This window comes from Penicillium vulpinum, assembly GCF_028829585.1.
Source record: "Penicillium vulpinum strain IBT 29486 chromosome Unknown utg000004l_segment0_segment0, whole genome shotgun sequence".
Classification (NCBI taxonomy): Eukaryota; Fungi; Ascomycota; class Eurotiomycetes; order Eurotiales; family Aspergillaceae; genus Penicillium; species Penicillium vulpinum.
The window spans coordinates 3,000,290-3,017,148 of NW_026643244.1; the positions used below are offsets into that span (position 1 = coordinate 3,000,290).

Below are 16,859 nucleotides of genomic sequence, written 5' to 3' on the forward strand. Positions count from 1 at the left end.
GTAATACTGGCGGCCGGCGCTTGATCCTCTCAGTCCACGCTCTTAAAATACATCAAGAAATGTATTATGCATCCCAACCTCTGGTTGGGCGTGGCCTAGGCATAGGTACTAGCATGAGATTGTACAAGCGCCATGGGAGTTAGTGGCGGTAATTTCCATGGGAGCATCCGTCGGCACTGTTGAGATGAGTGCCGGCTTCTTTTTTTTGTTCAATTTCTTTGATTCTTTTCCACTTCTACACACCATCACTTAATTAAGACAGGATATAGTGGCGGTAAGTACATAAGGTAACTAATCAGTTCGTCACTATAAATATGTACATTGAATCCATGACCTCTGATGCTTATGTCCCCATGAATGCAGCCAGCTGCATAATATATACAAGCCTGCTCTGAACCCGACTCACCACTCCAACCGATCATCACAGATAAGACTGACATCAAATCTCTCCTGCCCCTTCCAGACCTTCCCACCAGAATTACAAGAAGCGACAATATCTCGGAGGTCACTAATCATCCCACCAGGTCCACTAGCAAAGACACTCGTCGATCCGCGCACCGTATTAGCCAAGAAATCATTAACCAACTGCGGAAGATCAGGATGTCTGTTGATATCATCCGTCGCACCACCGAGTCGCTCCACACCAGCAGGCTTGTCACATCCACAGCATGCAGAGACCGACTTAGAAGGTGTGACCTGCACGACCTTCTCATCAGTCTTTGGGATCTCTAGGTTGCAGTTTTCCGCATCCGAGTTCTCGATCGAGGGCGTCTTGCTCCCCGAGTCTCGGGTGGCGAAAATGCGAATCTCGAGATTCAAGGTATTCCTCGCTTTCTGCAGGAGATCCAGCTCGGCTGCGATCCACTCCGTGTTCGCCGTGTGTCGGACTGCCCAGATGAGCTCGACCTTTCGGTCGGGGGAGCGTTGTTCGCGGGCAAGTTGTAGCAGAACGGGGAGGACGTAGGTGATGCCGGTCCCGCCGGCAACGCAGATTATATTGGTGTTTGGTGTCAAGTGGCTGGTGATGGACTCGCCATAGGCGCCGGTCAGGATGACGGGTGTTGTGGGGATGCCGGTGGCAGCGAGGTCGGCAACCTTTTTCGTTTCGCCGCCTTTGGCTCGGAGGATGTAGGAGTGTTGGACTGTGCCCTTTGACACGGTTGGGAGGTTGAGTGGTGTGAAAGGGTGGGATTGCCAGACACTGCATTTCGTGAAGGAGAGGTAGTAGTGTTGGCCGACGGACCAGGGGTCCTGGTTGTTGTATAGGTCGAGACGGATGACATCTCCGTGTTCTGTGTCCGGGAAACGGGTGATGGTCGCATCGGCGGGCTTGAAGCCGAGACCAAGAGTACCGGAGTGGTCAGGGTGATAGTGTAGCAGGGCAGTGCGAACGAGGCGAGCTCCGCGATCGAGGAACCAAAATATCAGCGAAGGCCACATGAAGCACTTGAGTTGCTTCCAGTGGGCCCAACAGGCGCCGATGTAGACCATGGCGAGGATGTAGTGCAGTTTGCGGAAGGTTTCGTAGCCGGTAAGTCTGATTCCCCATGGTGTGCTCAGTGCGACGAGGAGGAGTAGCAGGATCATGGCGACGATGCCCCAGACGATATATGTTTGAGTGACCCACTCGATTCCGACTGTGGGTTGTGGCTGGTACATTCTCAGCTCGACGACGCACCAGCTGATTGTGTGCAGCGAGCTTTGCACGAAGATGATGTAGCCCAGCCAGCGATGGAGAAAGTTGAAGCTCTGATATGGCAGACCGGTGATGAGGGAGAGGAAAGACTCTCGGCTGCTCAGCAGCACGGAAAGCGGTGTAAGGGCGTAGGCCAGGGTGCCGATGCGATCTGACCATGGGCCGATGCTGCTGCGGGTATTGTATACGCCAGGCATCTTTGAGACAGGAGTGACCCATGTGTTGTAGAGAATGCCGACAAAGCTGAAGATGAGGAGGTAGCCAGCCAATAGAGAGAGGGTGAGCACTTGAAGGCGTGTGGTGCGGCCGAAGATCAGTCGAGCTGCATCGGGTAGGAGATACTTCCGGGCCAATGAGGCGACAGAGCGGCGGACCTTGTATAGCCCGGCTAATTCTGGTGTCGCTCGTGTTGGTGATATTGTTGGCACATTGAACTGTTTTAGGACGACCCAGAGGAGCAAAATTGTGCCAATGACACACCACATAATGCCTGAGTATAGCATCCCCAAGTCATGTGATGCGTAGACAACGTCGAGATACTCGCATGATCCTGGATCGTTGGTACAAGGTAGGGCACGATCGTAATATCCCCAATGAGGCTCTAATGTTGTCGCCGTGCTCATGTCTTGGATGTGGCGAACATCCAATTTTGGGGACGACATTGTGTCTCCAACTGCCCTGTGCAATGGGCTGATGTTGAGGACCGATTATCAGCCTCAGCCCACTTCGAATAACCCTGGAGCGATTGTTCAGCTCAAGTTGATCAAAAAAACACCGAATTCTGTGTGTGGTCGGGTTATCTCATGGTGAAGTGCAAAAGAGGTTTTGAGATTCAAGGAGAAGCCCACGAGCTTTTAATGGAACGACATCATACGAATCCCAATTTGCAAGTTTAAAGTGGCCATTTCGCATTTGAGGCGATTTGAGCACATTTCTCCCACGCCATCGTTGGGATTCTCCACTTCGCCTTAGCGCAGGTGGAGAGAGGCCACCAGGTTATAAGACCATCGGTCTCGAGCGCTGATATCGGACGCACCATTTCTTCACATCTTCCTCCCCTTATATCCAAAACACAAGCCAAGATGGAGGGCATGGATCACAGCAGCAGCGAGACAAGCTGTAAGGTCTCGGTGAGTGCCAAGACATTCGGAGATTCAAGTGGATTCGCTAACCAAAGGCCAGATGCTGTTCAATTTTCACACCATCGATGCTTGTTTCTTGTCCACAGGATGGCAGATCAAAAATAATGGCATGTTTGCTGCGACCTGCATTGGCGCAATTCTGCTCGCTGTGTTGGTCGAGTTCTTTCGGCGCATTGGTCGGGAATATGACAATTTCCTGACCCGCCAATTTCAGCGCCAAGCCGCACACGGCATCTTTGCCAAGAAATGTGAATCTGGCAGAACGGCAGTGACATTTCGCGCGACGCCATTGCAGCAGTTGACGAGGTCTGTCATTCATGCTGTCACCTTTGCAGGGGCATATATCATTATGTTGTTGGCTATGTATTTCAATGTCTACGTGATTATTTGCATCTTTATCGGTGCGGGGCTGGGCAAGTTCTTATGTGATTGGATGGTTGTCACAGTCGGGATAGACGATGTGCAGGATGAAACACGGAAATTGGAGGAGACAACAATATGTTGTGATTAATGTCTTCTTTTTGATATGACGTTTGTATATATTTTGGCTGCTGGTTCAGCGTTTATACCCTTTAATTTGCCTTTGATAAAATTGAGAGCATTAAATCATTTCCATGGTCTCTTTCAATGCTGTTTTCTTATATATACTGGGGCTTCCACCTTTTGTTCTTAGATTTGGACACCTGCAGCAATATCAACAAGAACAATGGATTTGTTCCCTTACACACACCACATCTCTCTGAGAGTGTAACTGAAGAACAGAACTACAAAGAAAAATTTCTAACAATGAGTATTCTGACTTCTATTGATTTACATGTCTTCAACTACTGTCTTTATATGTGAGAATAACTATCTGGAAGCTTTTAAACAACCTCAATTCCGCCCACCCTTGGAGCTATCCTTGTTGGAATAGTTCTCTACTGACCTATCGACCTCTAAATTCTTGACTTGCCGCTATAAAATCTGCCTGTACCACTCATACCAAGGACATCAAGAGCATCACTGACTGCTCTCTGTTCTCCCCGAGATGAGTTCAAGCGACGGCATTCAGGACCTTGAACAGCGCTTCAACGAGGCACATAAAGACTTCACAGCCACTTTGAAGAGCACCATACTCACGCTACGAGATGGGTTCAGCATGGAGAATTGTTGGGAAGTCTGCGACCAACTCGATCTTCTTGATTCCCTATTAGGTGACATGGAGGAACTTGGCCCGGAGATGGCATTGGAGACCCCGCATCGAAATCTCTTCCATGGATTACCTAGATGCTACTTCCTGGAATATAAATTCCAGTTTGATTGCCTCGGTATTCAGTGTGGCTTGGATTGTATCCGAGGTATTTTGGCCGAGTGCTTTTATCACGACTGTGCTCCGATTGCCTGTATGGGGTTAGAATGTCTCCTATCTAGACTTCCGTTCTAGTTGATTTGGAATGAATTTGAGTCATGCGTTTATCGTTTATCGGGGTATTCCGTGGAGATTCTTTGTACATGGATTAATTCAGGCATAAATGTATGCATATTTAGGCACTAACACGTGACCTCCCTTCCGACATTTCCCCCGCAATGGCTGTGGATCCACCCGGAGGTCCGCATCTTCCGTGCCGCATATTCATTCCTAAACAGTCAAGGTAAGCATATCGATATTAAATCTATCACTTTCCATGATTGTTCTTTTTGCTTGTGGAGTTGCTAAATGCTTGTTATCTTTGATTTGTGCCAACTCCCCTATGAGGAATTTAATATAAAGTTATGTAACTAAATGCCCTTGTAGAACAGCACATGTAGGGCTTCAACTGGAGCGATAAGAGCATATCAAAATTGCTATGGATAAATGGGTCCGATGGAGAGACCAATTGGGGGATAAGGCTCTTGGAATTTTACTATCCAAAAATAAATAATCAATCCATGTGTTGACTGGTAGCTATCCGAATGGTTAAACGGGTGGTATCGGGAGCATAGACGGAAATACAAGCCATAGCAAGCGCGGAAGTGGCCCTGATCTAAATTGTCAAGCTATGCAATCTAAGAATTGTAGCTTCAGTATTACGGAGTGACTCTTTCTAGAAGGTATTCATACAAAGGGCGTGCCAAGACTCTCTTGCCGAGCCACTCCGATCTCCGTACCAAATCAAATGATAACATGAAGATTATCCAAATCCAAACTCATATCTTGACTACAACAATCTTTCCTAGGTTCCCCGCAATTAATTTGTAATGCACCCCGGTATAGCCTCAACATCCCGGTCGCCTATAGCGTCCAAGCCTCGCGTTGATAAGAGAAATTGACAACTGACAGCTGCACTCGACAAATCCCGAGCTTCTAGTTGGCTGAGAGTGAGCTACTGAATAAACAACTGCAGGAGATTCTACGATTTAGGTAACGGTCATGAAAGTGATGGATCATATACCGGTCAAGCTGCCGAGGAAGCTATATACGGCCATGCATCATACCTCTCGGGGACAAATTACCTATCTTCTTTAGCTTCAATTTGACAGCTAGATAAGAAAATTGCGGTGAATCACCAAGGCAAAGATAGCGATGGCCCAAGATACCGGGTAGCATCCATTTTTTTTGCATGGCTGGCTACGAGCAAAGAATGCCGATCCACATGGTCTTTCAGAGATACTATATGGAAGCAAAAGAAATACATATAAGACGTGTCCAGCAGCAAGGGATATAGATTATCACCAAGCGCTCAGACTTTGTTTCCACACTACTGCTGTCCGGATTAAGGATGAAGGTTTATCTACAACATACCCTCTTGGGGCTGGGTCTATCAGGCCTGAGCTTAGCTGGGGTCGCGGGGAGGAACATAGAGGTGATACGGTTCCACAGCCTTGGGGGTGTAACCACCGATTCTTTGCACAACATACATGTCGAGTTCCTGGACGATCAGTTCGAAGGTCAGCTGCAGCTTGTGTACGGGGAATGCGGGATCCAAGATCCGACGCAGAGTCACCATTCGATCGGGAGCACGTTCGTTAAACGCGAAGCGCATCCCGAGCGATTTGTTTGGACCACACCATCTGACGCACCCCATTCGCATTGTCTGCATGCTTTCTCCGGATCGACGCTTGTGGGCCGCTCTTCTCCCATCATGGTCTCGTCACCCGTCAAGAAGCGCGAGAGTATCGCCGATGTGGCAGATGCCATGGGACCGTGGTTTGACGGAGTGGCTTACATGAAGTCAAAAGAGCAAAGCCACGCATTCGTTTCTAAGGCGAAGAGCGCCTCTGTTGCTATTCTCGGAGGTGGAATGTCCGGATTGATGACGAGTTTGCTGCTCGACTCTGTTGGTATCCATAACTGGCACATCTACGAATCATCGGGGCGACTCGGTGGTCGTATTCGTACCAAATACCTCAACAACACCACTCCTGATCAGTACCAGTACCAGGAGATGGGACCAATGCGATTCCCTGTTAGCATCACCTACACCGACACCAATGAGACACTCGAAATCCAAGATCACCGAATGGTCTTCCAACTCGCCAGAGTCCTCAATAAGATGAACAGTCACAAGGAGAATCTCCAGGTCAACTTCATCCCCTTCGTGCAGAACAGCCCTAATGTTCCCGCAGCCTCTGGCGGTAACCGTCTCCCCAACGGTCGAATCCCCAGTGTCTCCCAAGTCGCTGCCAACTCATCGCTAGTCTACAAGGCTGCCTCATCCAACGAAACAGGCGTTGAAAACGCAGAATCCGCACTCGCTGACTACACCAAAACCAGCGACCGCGAAACAATCCGCAAGATCGCAACCAACCTGTACCAGGCCCACAAGCAAGCCGTTGAAGACGGCATGTTCCACTGGTCCGAAGCCGGGTACCTGAAGTACGCGCTGGGCTACGACAACAACGTCACCGACTATGTCGCCGGTTCAGATAACTCCCCAATGTGGGGCTACGACTCCGTCTACTTTTCCGCCACCAAATGGCGCACCATTGACAAGGGTCTGGAGTCGCTCCCTCGCGCATTCTACCCTCACGTCCAGAAGAAGACCACCTTCAACCGCACAGTCGACGGACTGATCTACAACGAGACAACGGGCAAAATCGCCGTCGCATGGCGCGAAGACCTGTTCCAGATGGTGCCGGAAACAAAGGAATACGACTACGCTGTTGTTGCTGCACCATTCAGCAAAGTCAGACTCTGGGATCTACCCCGGTACTCGTCACTCCTGAGCCGCGCAATCTCGACCATGAACTACAGTCCCTCGTGCAAGATTTCACTGCTCTACAAGACGCGCTTCTGGGAACACATGGATGAGCCGATCCTCGGCGGATGCGGGTCGGTTGATGTCCCGGGTGTCGGAAGTGTCTGCTACCCCTCCTTCAACATGAACGCGACAGGACCTGGTGTTATTCTGGCATCATACGTCTCGGGAACGCCGGCTCGGTCAACGGCAGCGCTGACTGACGAGGAACATGTTGCACATGTTCAACGTGCCATGGTTGAGGTGCATGGTGAGATTGCTGCTGAGCAGTTTACCGGTATCTACGATCGCCAGTGCTGGGAGGTTGACCACCACCAGGCTGGTGCTTGGGCTAGTCCCCTTGTTGGACAGCAGGAGCTGTATTTGCCTGCTTACTATCAGACCGAGTTTAAGACTATCTTTATTGGCGAGCATACTAGTTATACTCATGCTTGGATCTTCTCGGCCTTGGATTCGGCTGTTCGTGGCACAACGCAGTTGTTGCTTGATCTTGGCTTGGTTGATGAGGCTAAGGATATTGTTGACACTTGGATGGGTAGATGGATTAAGCTGTGAGGGGATGAGAGTTTGTTTTGTATAGACAGTGTTGCACTCGGAGCAACCTATTGGAATTTTGCAATAGATAACATTAGATGGTGAATATATGCACATATATAGACCGGAGATATCTCTGACAACCCAACCTGGGTAAAAAATGATGATGTTCCAATCAATGACCGAGAGCTGCCTCCTGTCTAGTAATACTCTTTCCCCTTAGATAGAGTAGTCACGGACTCTTTGGTTCCAAATGCCGCACGCTTGTACTGCTCAGATCCCTCAATCTCCCCAAATCGTAACTGGACGTCACCAATCTCCTTTGACAACTGATCAGATCCCAGACAATGTCCTTTGGCCAAGTCATCCAACTCAGGATTTCGTGTTGTCATGAGCACGCTGGAAAAGGAGGTGCTCTGAGAAACGCCGTTCTCGCGCAAGGCAAAGAATCCGACGATAACACATACAACAGTCACGCCCAGAGCAGACATATAAGCCGCAAGAAGATTTCTGCTGTCGTAGGTGTAGAAATTCTGTGGTGACGAGATAGTCACGGGTATGCTGGTATTCGCAGCATTGAGACTGAGGAGGCTGTAGGTGAAGTTGTGCGAGAGATCTTCTATTGCTCGGGCTAATGTTTTATTCCGACACAGAGTGGTTGACTGGTTACCTGAAAGAACGAACATTTGGTAATTAGTACCATTCCACAGATCTGGACATGAAAAAAGGCCGGTTTGCATTATTGACATTGTATTGAATGGTAGGTTGGAGGGCAAAAAGTTTGACAGTGATCCAGTAGCGCTGAGGGACATGGTTCGTTGGACAAGGCCAGAGAATAGCATGTGCATCACGTAGTAGCCCCCGTTAACCGTTGGATCTTGAGTTCGGAATGTAGAGTATGAACCAGAACTTGAGCTCCAATTAGAGGGAGCTACGAGCTCCGTTGATACAGGCGTCAGAGAATGGACACCGTTAATGAACTGCATATCTACCACATAGGAGGTATTCCAAAGCTGGCAGACAAGCTCGGTTGGTTGTGTGGCGTTCTCGTTCCATAGCGGGTTTGACCCTGCGGCATACACAAAAAGTGTGTTGTTAAGGGCAGTAGTAGCAGTCCCTGTGTACACAACGCGACTCAGGTTTGTCGGAGTTCCAATGTCGTGCTCCCACAGTCTCTGCAAGGAACTGTACTCATTATCCAAGTAATCAGTAAAAGTCATGCCCTGCATTTCCACAATAGCTTCACTCAATCTCTGGCATTTGTATGAAGGGCCCCAGAATTCTAGGGTGTAAGACGAGTTTGGGAAAGGTGCGGAGATGGGGAGTACTTCGGCAGATGAGGAGATAGCTGTAAACAGGCGGCTGATGTCTGCCGAGGGCGATGAAATAAACCCTGCCCCTCCGTAGGTTACCCAAGGGAGCCAGAAGGACCGAACGAAGTTCACTGTCGGAACACGGAGCTGGGTGATATTGGTGGTTGGCAGGAGGTTGATGGATAAAGTAGCGGGTGTGACAATAGCCGTTAATGGGATAAGCCTATTTAGACAGTGAATAATAGCTCTCCCCAAAAGAAGACATCATACTTACCAGGAGATAACTGCGAGTAGAATGAGGGTCTTCGCGCACACCCAGAGATCGGGGCTGAGCAAAGCAATTGGGCTGGTAAGGACGGCAAACATGCTATCAATCCCGCGGAGTTTCACAAACTTCCGATGGAGGGTAGCCCACATCTGTTGCACCGCTGCAATCCCGACAGCAGATACCAGAAAGGATTTGACCAGGAAGGCAAAGCCAGTTCCGATTCGAATTGCCCATGTTTGTTGGTCGACCGAGTGAACGAGGGTGTTGTCGAGACTGCGGTAGTAGAGGTGATGTCCCATCGAAAACATCGCGCCACAAACAACAAATGCAACCATCAGGGTTGGACACCGCCATCCAACCCCCCATGCAGCCGGGGTATTCTCGTCTCTGACAGACGGAGGAGAGGCATATGTTTGTGCGTCAGGTGCTTTCCTGTCGGGGGCTTGATGGTCGGGACTTTGAACAAGGATTGGATTGTTTTCAGCGTGATCACCGTTTAATGGAGCCATGCTGGGTAAGAGATTCCCCCAGTACGGAAATTTTTGTCAGTCCTTCCCATGCTCGAGGCTGAAGACAAGGTTGGGAGATAACCTTTTATTAATCTTTTGGCACTCGGGCATGCCCGTATTTACAACGCTGGAGCAGGCTATCAGCAATGATTTTGGGCTGCAGATAGATTAACGATTTCATTTCCGATCCACTTTTACGAGGTCGCAGTAGACTAACTTGATCAGCCACCAACGGGATACGAATGATCATTTAGCATTGACCGCAAGTAGCAGGTGTGAGGCTCTAGAGACGCTAGTCAGCTGAACTACCGCACAGGTAATGAGATTTGTTCCAGCGTGTTATGCCAAGTGTTCGTAAATTGGATTATGTATTAGAAACTTTTTTTCAGCTCAAACTACGCTATAAATAGTGCTCCGTATGCCGAACAGAAGCCCATTTGAAGTTCATCCACACCTAAGAAGTTCATAAATCCCATAACAGGTTTAAAGTAAACAGTCCTGGAGGGTCCGTAAACAGGGTCCAGTCCGTCTGTTGTAGGGGTCTCGACCATGGGGGCTGACATCTCGGGCCAGGTACCATTTTACAGCCAATCAGAACACAGAAGACATTGACCATCGCTGCCTATCTGGGTTAGCGTGTTATCTATGTATAACCCCCAAAGTTCAGCCGTCAGCGCTAAAAACCCCAACGCTTGTCTCCCTTTTGGCCTTCATGCATTGCCTGAAGTGAGTGTAGAAATCAGCAAAATCCCTCCAATGCTCTTTGTCACGGCAAGTATTGAGACCATTTCTCATATTGAATTGACCAGAGAAAGCCATTGTAACAATCAAACATAGACCTTCAATCCCAACAAAGAACCTGCAACATCCTAGATAGTATAATAATACGAGAATACCCAATAAAATCGCATTTCAGCAACTGGGATGGCTTTGTCTGCCCTACGATTCACGATACATACATAAGTGGGAGTTAGAAGTGCCCTTCTAGCAAGGGAACACTTTCCCTCCGCCAAACCCTAATCGACCCAGCAGGAGATTAAAAGCCCATCAAATATGGCGCAAGAAGGTATGTTCACCCGCGACGGCATCTACACCGACGAGAGATGTGCCATCTGCGGACCCATAGTATGGGTAAATGTATTCGTCGCGACCCCAGAAAACCGCAACAAAACAGATGCGGAATTCATGGACTTAGTGGCTGACACCATCCACGCGAGAATTGCTAAGAAAGCACCCCTGGGCAGTGTCTCTATTACGCCGGAGCCTATGCACCATAGAGTCATGGGGTGTCTCTCATTACCGGCCCGTGGGGACTTTTGGGCCTTTGCAAAGTTTCGGGATTTGTATCTTGATGGATTCCTTAGGGATGCGCTGGAACTGGCACTTTTTTATCAGGGACAATGTGCGGCTGGGAAAATTGAGATTGATCGGGTGAGACTTTTTCGCTTTTTTCATTTGAGGTCGGATGCCTTTTAGGTAGCAAGCGATTTTCTTTGGCTTAGATTAATTTCTTTTATTGGCATATTGGAGGGTGTAGACAAAGGATGGAATAGACTGATCCTCGAAAGTGAAGAACAAAGGTCTTTTTGCTCATTGTTTTGGTATATCGCATGGCTGATATGATAATAATGAGCTCTGTAAAGCTATGATGATTGGACTATAATTTGACTTATTGATGCTTGATGCCGGGGGCTGAGAAAGAAAGATCGCGACTACTTTGTCAGCTCCATTCCTATAATTGGTACAAATGAGGAAGACTCGACAAAGCGGTTGTCAAAAGAATCCTTGTTTCTATCAACGGCTCAAGTCTACTATAATGGGACATAATTTCGCGAATATTTAAACATCATCATTTCCTATACCTAGAAATCACCACCACTGGGGGGAAAATACTCACTCAGCTCTTCCAACCCCCGTTTCCTCTGAAATAAGTGAAAGCTCACTGCAAATAGTCCCCAAGCTCATCATCATAATCAATAGCCTAACAAAAATTAACATGTCTACACGAACCGTGTTCAGGACTCGCATAGACGATGTCCCCATAGCCGACGGTCCATCAGGCCCCAATGTTATATGGGCCACAGTGTATTTTGACCCCGATGAGGCTAGGCTTGATGATCTAGAGTTGATTCGCCTTATGATGTTCCGCGTCGTGAATCGACAGGTTACAATCAACGAGTTACCCATGCACCACAGATACTCTCACTGTTTATCAATCCGTGTGGGCGGAGAGCTTCCTGACTCGGATGCCATTTATGAAGTTGCTGAAGCGATGTTGGATTACTTTTATGGGAGGGTCAAGTCGGGAGAGTTTGTTATTAATCGCACTTATATTTTCCGTAGACGGTCGCGGGATCTGGTAAGTCTCGGACCTTCTACATCAAGTTGACAGGAATGTTTAAATTTACCTACTGGATTGATGTCAACCAATGTATGTTTACTGTCAATATTGTCGCTAATATATTTTGCGGTTGATATTGAAGTCAAGTTCTCAAATGTCCCTGCGTCATGTATCTTTCTAGTAGGGCACAGTAAGATGGGCATCATAGCTTTCAGGTAAAGAGAATATACGACAGTGGAACCAGATGATATGACCAAGCTGGGGATTAAGCAATTGGATTTCTAATCGAAACCTTCCCCGCCATCTGCAAGAGGATCAGATCTACATGTCAGCTTACTCACAATCCCAAGATATTTCGCAATATTTGATTCTACTCTTGACCAAGAACCAACTACATCAATGTCTCAACCAAGAATCAAAGCGGTCTTTTTCGACTTCATGGGAACATGCCTCGACTGGCACAGCAGCGTAGTGCAGTCATTGCCAGAAGCAATTACCAAGGACGAAGCCTCACAATTTGCCCTGGAATGGCGCAGGCAATATTTCTTGGAGACCAGCAGACGCGTTGGCAAAAACCTCCACCCGGAAGATATCGACATCACCCTTGCCCGCACTCTGGAAACTCTCCTTCACCAGTCACCCGACCACAAACAACTCTTCGATGTCGAGACCAAGAATACCATCATCGAAGCATGGCACTCGCAGAAAGCATGGCCCGAAGTCTCTGACGCAATCAAGAGTCTTCGACAAGATCTTGCTCTGGAAGTCTTCGTCCACGCGAATGGTACGACACGGCTGCAGTTGGACCTGGCTCGGTCTTCGGGGTTGGAGTTCAACATGCTGTTTTCTAGTCAGCTGCTGGGTGCTTACAAGCCTCGTCCCGAGGCATATGAGAAGGGGTTAGAGCTTGTGAAACTTCGGCCTGAGGAGGTGGTTCTGGTTGCGGCGCATGCGTACGATCTGCGCGGTGCGCAGAAGTGTGGATTACGGACTGTGTACGTTCACAGGTGGACTGATGATATTGATGAGGATATGGAGGTGGTCAAAACTGAGTTTGATGCATTTTTGGAGAATATGGAGGACCTTCCGGGTGTCATTGAGGGATTGTGAGTGGTGATTGAGTAATTTTGAATATGTGGAGAAGAATATAGTTAGAACTACATAGCAAATCCATTTTTCTGAATCATGCGACAGCTTCAGCGCTAAAATAAACAAATTAAACTAGATGGATAACCCAATATGGGAATGATTGTTACGTATCCACTACCCTAGAATGCCTGAACTGTCGACCCAAGAAAACGATTATTTGGCATGAACCCTCCAAAATATCATAAAGAAGTGTTTGATTGAACTCCTATTGTGCTAGAGTTCTGACTCATCTCGCCTGAGCCAGCGGTGCTCGGGTGCTTGCCTTGCAGCCATCCTCTTTGTTGGGTCCAAGTTCGTCATCTTGATCACTAGGTCGCTGAGATCTCGCTCCACATGATTCCAACCTTTGAAAGGTTGTCTATGGTTTGCAGAGTTGAAGCTGCTGGCAAGGGTTACCAAGCGCTCCTGGAAGGGGTTATCCTCTCCTATGTGGTTCAGTAATCCAGTGAAGCCCGGTTCATCAGCAAAATAGGATATATGCTCAGTGAGAACGATCAGTAACGCGAAATACCATCCGATTGAGCATAATGTAGATCATATTGACGAGAGTATCAGCATCCAGTGGGTTGAAGCAGTCGGGGATGTGACGGGCAACCCACAGTGCCAAAAAAAAAGAACACATCTGAAGCCTGATTCTAGCAATACTAGCACCAGCTTTCAGGGCTCCTCTAGATTGCATTCCCACACAAAGGGCATCTGGGCCATTTCCGAGATGGTACAACAACAACATCCTCCAGGTCTGAGATTTGGACATTCTTGATGACAACTTGATCGTCAGGTGTTTCGTCACAGTCAAAGAGAATACTGTCCACTTTGATATCTGTGAAAAGGTTAGTACGCTGAGAACGGTCTTTAGGTGTGGCGAGACCCTCCACTGCGGAGAACTTCTCGATCGTGCATGCCGGCGAGGCCATGTAATGCGTACCGGAGTATATGAATCCTCTGATACCAAGATGGCAGACTTTAGCACAGACGCAGTAAGTCTCCGGTAAGGAACGGGTAGATAAAAAAGTCAAAGTCTCTGACTGTGTCAACTACCCCTCGCGCATTTGCTAGTTGCTTCTGCAAGTCGGACTGATAACCAAACTCCCCTGGAATCACGTTCTTGAGAATATGCCCTTTTTTCCGCCTGTACCCTTGGTCGTTTTAGCCGTCAATTTCGACATTGGAGTGGCTTAAACCGATACTACTGTGCACGGTAAACGCACAGTAGAGGATTGCTGAGGTCAGTCAGAACCTCCTCTATTCTGTAATTTCGGCCAGATTCAGCATTTATTAATGTGCCTAATAGGAGAAGCTCATTGCGATACTGTCAGCCAGAAGATATCAGTAAAAAATGCAACCATCCGTTGGACACCGCCATCCAACCCACCGTAATCCAATCCCCCACGTGGCCAGAGTATTCTCATCTCTGACAGACTGAGGAAATGTGTATGTTTGTGCGTCAGGCACTTTCTTGTCAGGGGGTTGATGATCAGGGCGTACATATGTATGAACCTTGTATGTAGTCCGTACGGAGTACCTACCTAGGTACCTACGGTATTCTCAGTTGAGGATTCGTGACTTAGGGCTAACGGACGCTGATTGGCTGGACCTGGGGCCACGTGGTACCTATTCAGTTGAATCCTGCAACGCTCATTGGCCAGCTGAAGGGTACATACTTTACGAGGTTCCGATACTTTGATCGGCCGCATTTCCCCAGTGAAGCCCTTTGTAACGGTACTTCGACCACCGGCTTTCTCCCCTAGGCTCGGAATATAGTTATTCCGACGCCGATCATTGAACTATAAAGCGGCCCCACTTCCCGCAGACCCACCTTTCTTCTTCTTCTTCTGTCTTCTTCTCCCAGGTCGTTTTCAACTAGCAATATTTGGAACACGCCCGTACATTAGGATAAATTTTTTGAACTCGCGGCTTGAATCTGATTTAAGTCTCACTGTGTCATTGGGCTCACACTACCCCCGATTGATGCGAAACACCTTTTCATCAATTGTTCGGCTTGTCCGGGCGCTTGGAGAAGACATGTAAAATGGAACACTTAGGTTTCCTGCATTTCTTGATGGGTCTAGTTCCACTGTGACAATGGTTCATATATTGAGATAGTTAATTGGAGCACGCAAACGGGATTTGAGCAGTTTTATTCATCAACAGTTCGCTTGCATGGTTGCGGAAGTATTTACATTATTTACATTTGATTCATTGACGCGTCTGACTACCAAGTTCGCTCCTTGTGTGCTGTGTACTCAGTGTAGCTGTGCCTATCCGCTCCATGTTGACAATTCTCCTTGGATAAAAGGGTGCGAGCCTTGTAGCTGGAAATAAAGTTCATCTGTCTAGATTGTCTCCATCCTTTTTATCTTCAAATTTGATGTTTGGATATGATGCAAGCCTTGCATCTAAAGTCTAAAGCCACAGTGCAGCAGCCGTCTCTAGTTGTGCTTTTATCCTAGATATTCCACTTGCCTGCATATGTAGATAATAGAATACACAGACCTATGTCAAAATGTTGCATTCCCAGGCTTCCAGATCAAATCTCTTGCATTGGTCAGGGGACTGACAGCACTCACAGTCACAATGGTGGCGTACGATGTTGTACCATGTCCGCGGAGATAGCCGTGCAATGTTCGTGCTCTGGATCAACTATGATGATTTCTTTGTTCCTGACACTATGCTTTATCCTTCCTGAGGTCTAACGTGGCCCACGTCGTCTTCAACTCCACATGGCCCGCAGGTGGAGACATTGTCTCCTTCAAGCCCGGCTGGATCCGACAGCTCGACCACAGAGACCCAACATGGCTTTATCAATGCCTATTTTACTGACCACAGTTTCTCTGGCCCCACCAGCCAGCCAAGGAAGAATGTTACAGCTCTCTTGGGGGCTCTATATTAAGTGAGTGGAGCTTTCTATTCCTCAATTTTCCTTTATGCAATACAACTACTAAAGGTTCGATTTGCAGATCGGCCTCCTCGACTATTAACGCCATTGCGGAGAGATACAACTACAAGGGAGAGCTGGTCTGACTACTACAAAACATGGAACACCAGCTGGATCGTCAATTGTGAAGTTCATACGAGGCTCGAATGGGTTCCCAGCATCTGGGCCCTCTGGGTCACCAGCACTACCCTACACAGAATTCGTGGTTGCTACACACATTTCTGCATCCAGTGTGGAATGACAGGGAACAATCCCGCCCAATTGCTACCGTTGTCAGGTGGATTGTGCACCTAACTCCGGGCTATGATCCGAGATCAGGTTGGTAGCAACCTGTAGGCTGTCAGTCGACAGGATACACTTGGGGTTGAGCTGGGGATTGCGGAGGAGAATATGAAGGTTCGATCCCAACAAGGTGTGTACAGGATACAATCAGATCAAGAAAGACTGGAAGTGTGCTTATAGTCTGATTCGTCTCCTGTTTCCAGTTTGTCTTACGTTTTCCGATCGGCGATCAAACCACCTTCCGGCCGTGGTTAAGAGGATTTCTTGAACAACCCGTCCCTTGAGTCTCAAATCATCCGATGATAACATCAGTGACAAGCATGGGACAGATTGCTATGGCAGAATCTCCAACTTTATCCAACCACCAATCGCTCTGCTCCATACACCGCGAAATGTCTTTGGAAACCTATACCTCAGCCCTAAGACCAGGATGCCCTCAACTGTACCAGGTATACCGTCGTCTACCTCATGCG

General features: G+C 48.1%; 8 protein-coding genes across 8 annotated transcripts; 5 read left to right on the forward strand and 3 right to left on the reverse strand.

Moving 5' to 3' along the window:
- Positions 1-402: 402 nt before the first annotated feature.
- Positions 403-2,358, reverse strand: N7479_009630 (ferric reductase family protein; the record flags this gene model as incomplete). The annotated part of the gene is made up of 1 exon (XM_057257323.1): positions 403-2,358. One exon carries the CDS (start codon positions 2,356-2,358, stop codon positions 403-405), a length of 1,956 nt encoding a protein of 651 aa, XP_057104781.1.
- Positions 2,359-2,778: 420 nt separating this feature from the next.
- N7479_009631 (high-affinity Cu transporter CTR3) lies at positions 2,779-3,349 on the forward strand (the record flags this gene model as incomplete). The annotated part of the gene is made up of 2 exons (XM_057257324.1): positions 2,779-2,826; positions 2,879-3,349. The coding sequence occupies 2 exons, from the start codon at positions 2,779-2,781 to the stop codon at positions 3,347-3,349; spliced, it is 519 nt and encodes a 172-aa protein (XP_057104782.1).
- A 2,227-nt stretch (positions 3,350-5,576) lies between these two features.
- On the forward strand, positions 5,577-7,610 carry N7479_009632 (flavin monoamine oxidase family protein; the record flags this gene model as incomplete). Its single annotated transcript, XM_057257325.1, has 1 exon — positions 5,577-7,610. One exon carries the CDS (start codon positions 5,577-5,579, stop codon positions 7,608-7,610), a length of 2,034 nt encoding a protein of 677 aa, XP_057104783.1.
- Positions 7,611-7,789: 179 nt separating this feature from the next.
- Positions 7,790-9,679, reverse strand: N7479_009633 (uncharacterized protein; the record flags this gene model as incomplete). Its single annotated transcript, XM_057257326.1, has 2 exons — positions 7,790-9,125; positions 9,177-9,679. The coding sequence occupies 2 exons, from the start codon at positions 9,677-9,679 to the stop codon at positions 7,790-7,792; spliced, it is 1,839 nt and encodes a 612-aa protein (XP_057104784.1).
- Positions 9,680-10,732: 1,053 nt separating this feature from the next.
- N7479_009634 (uncharacterized protein) lies at positions 10,733-11,155 on the forward strand (the record flags this gene model as incomplete). Its single annotated transcript, XM_057257327.1, has 1 exon — positions 10,733-11,155. One exon carries the CDS (start codon positions 10,733-10,735, stop codon positions 11,153-11,155), a length of 423 nt encoding a protein of 140 aa, XP_057104785.1.
- Positions 11,156-11,675: 520 nt separating this feature from the next.
- Positions 11,676-12,268, forward strand: N7479_009635 (uncharacterized protein; the record flags this gene model as incomplete). Its single annotated transcript, XM_057257328.1, has 2 exons — positions 11,676-12,038; positions 12,236-12,268. 2 exons carry the CDS (start codon positions 11,676-11,678, stop codon positions 12,266-12,268), a joined length of 396 nt encoding a protein of 131 aa, XP_057104786.1.
- A 151-nt stretch (positions 12,269-12,419) lies between these two features.
- On the forward strand, positions 12,420-13,130 carry N7479_009636 (Haloacid dehalogenase type II; the record flags this gene model as incomplete). The annotated part of the gene is made up of 1 exon (XM_057257329.1): positions 12,420-13,130. One exon carries the CDS (start codon positions 12,420-12,422, stop codon positions 13,128-13,130), a length of 711 nt encoding a protein of 236 aa, XP_057104787.1.
- A 707-nt stretch (positions 13,131-13,837) lies between these two features.
- N7479_009637 (serine/threonine protein kinase) lies at positions 13,838-14,083 on the reverse strand (the record flags this gene model as incomplete). The annotated part of the gene is made up of 1 exon (XM_057257330.1): positions 13,838-14,083. One exon carries the CDS (start codon positions 14,081-14,083, stop codon positions 13,838-13,840), a length of 246 nt encoding a protein of 81 aa, XP_057104788.1.
- Between the last annotated feature and the right edge of the window lie 2,776 nt (positions 14,084-16,859).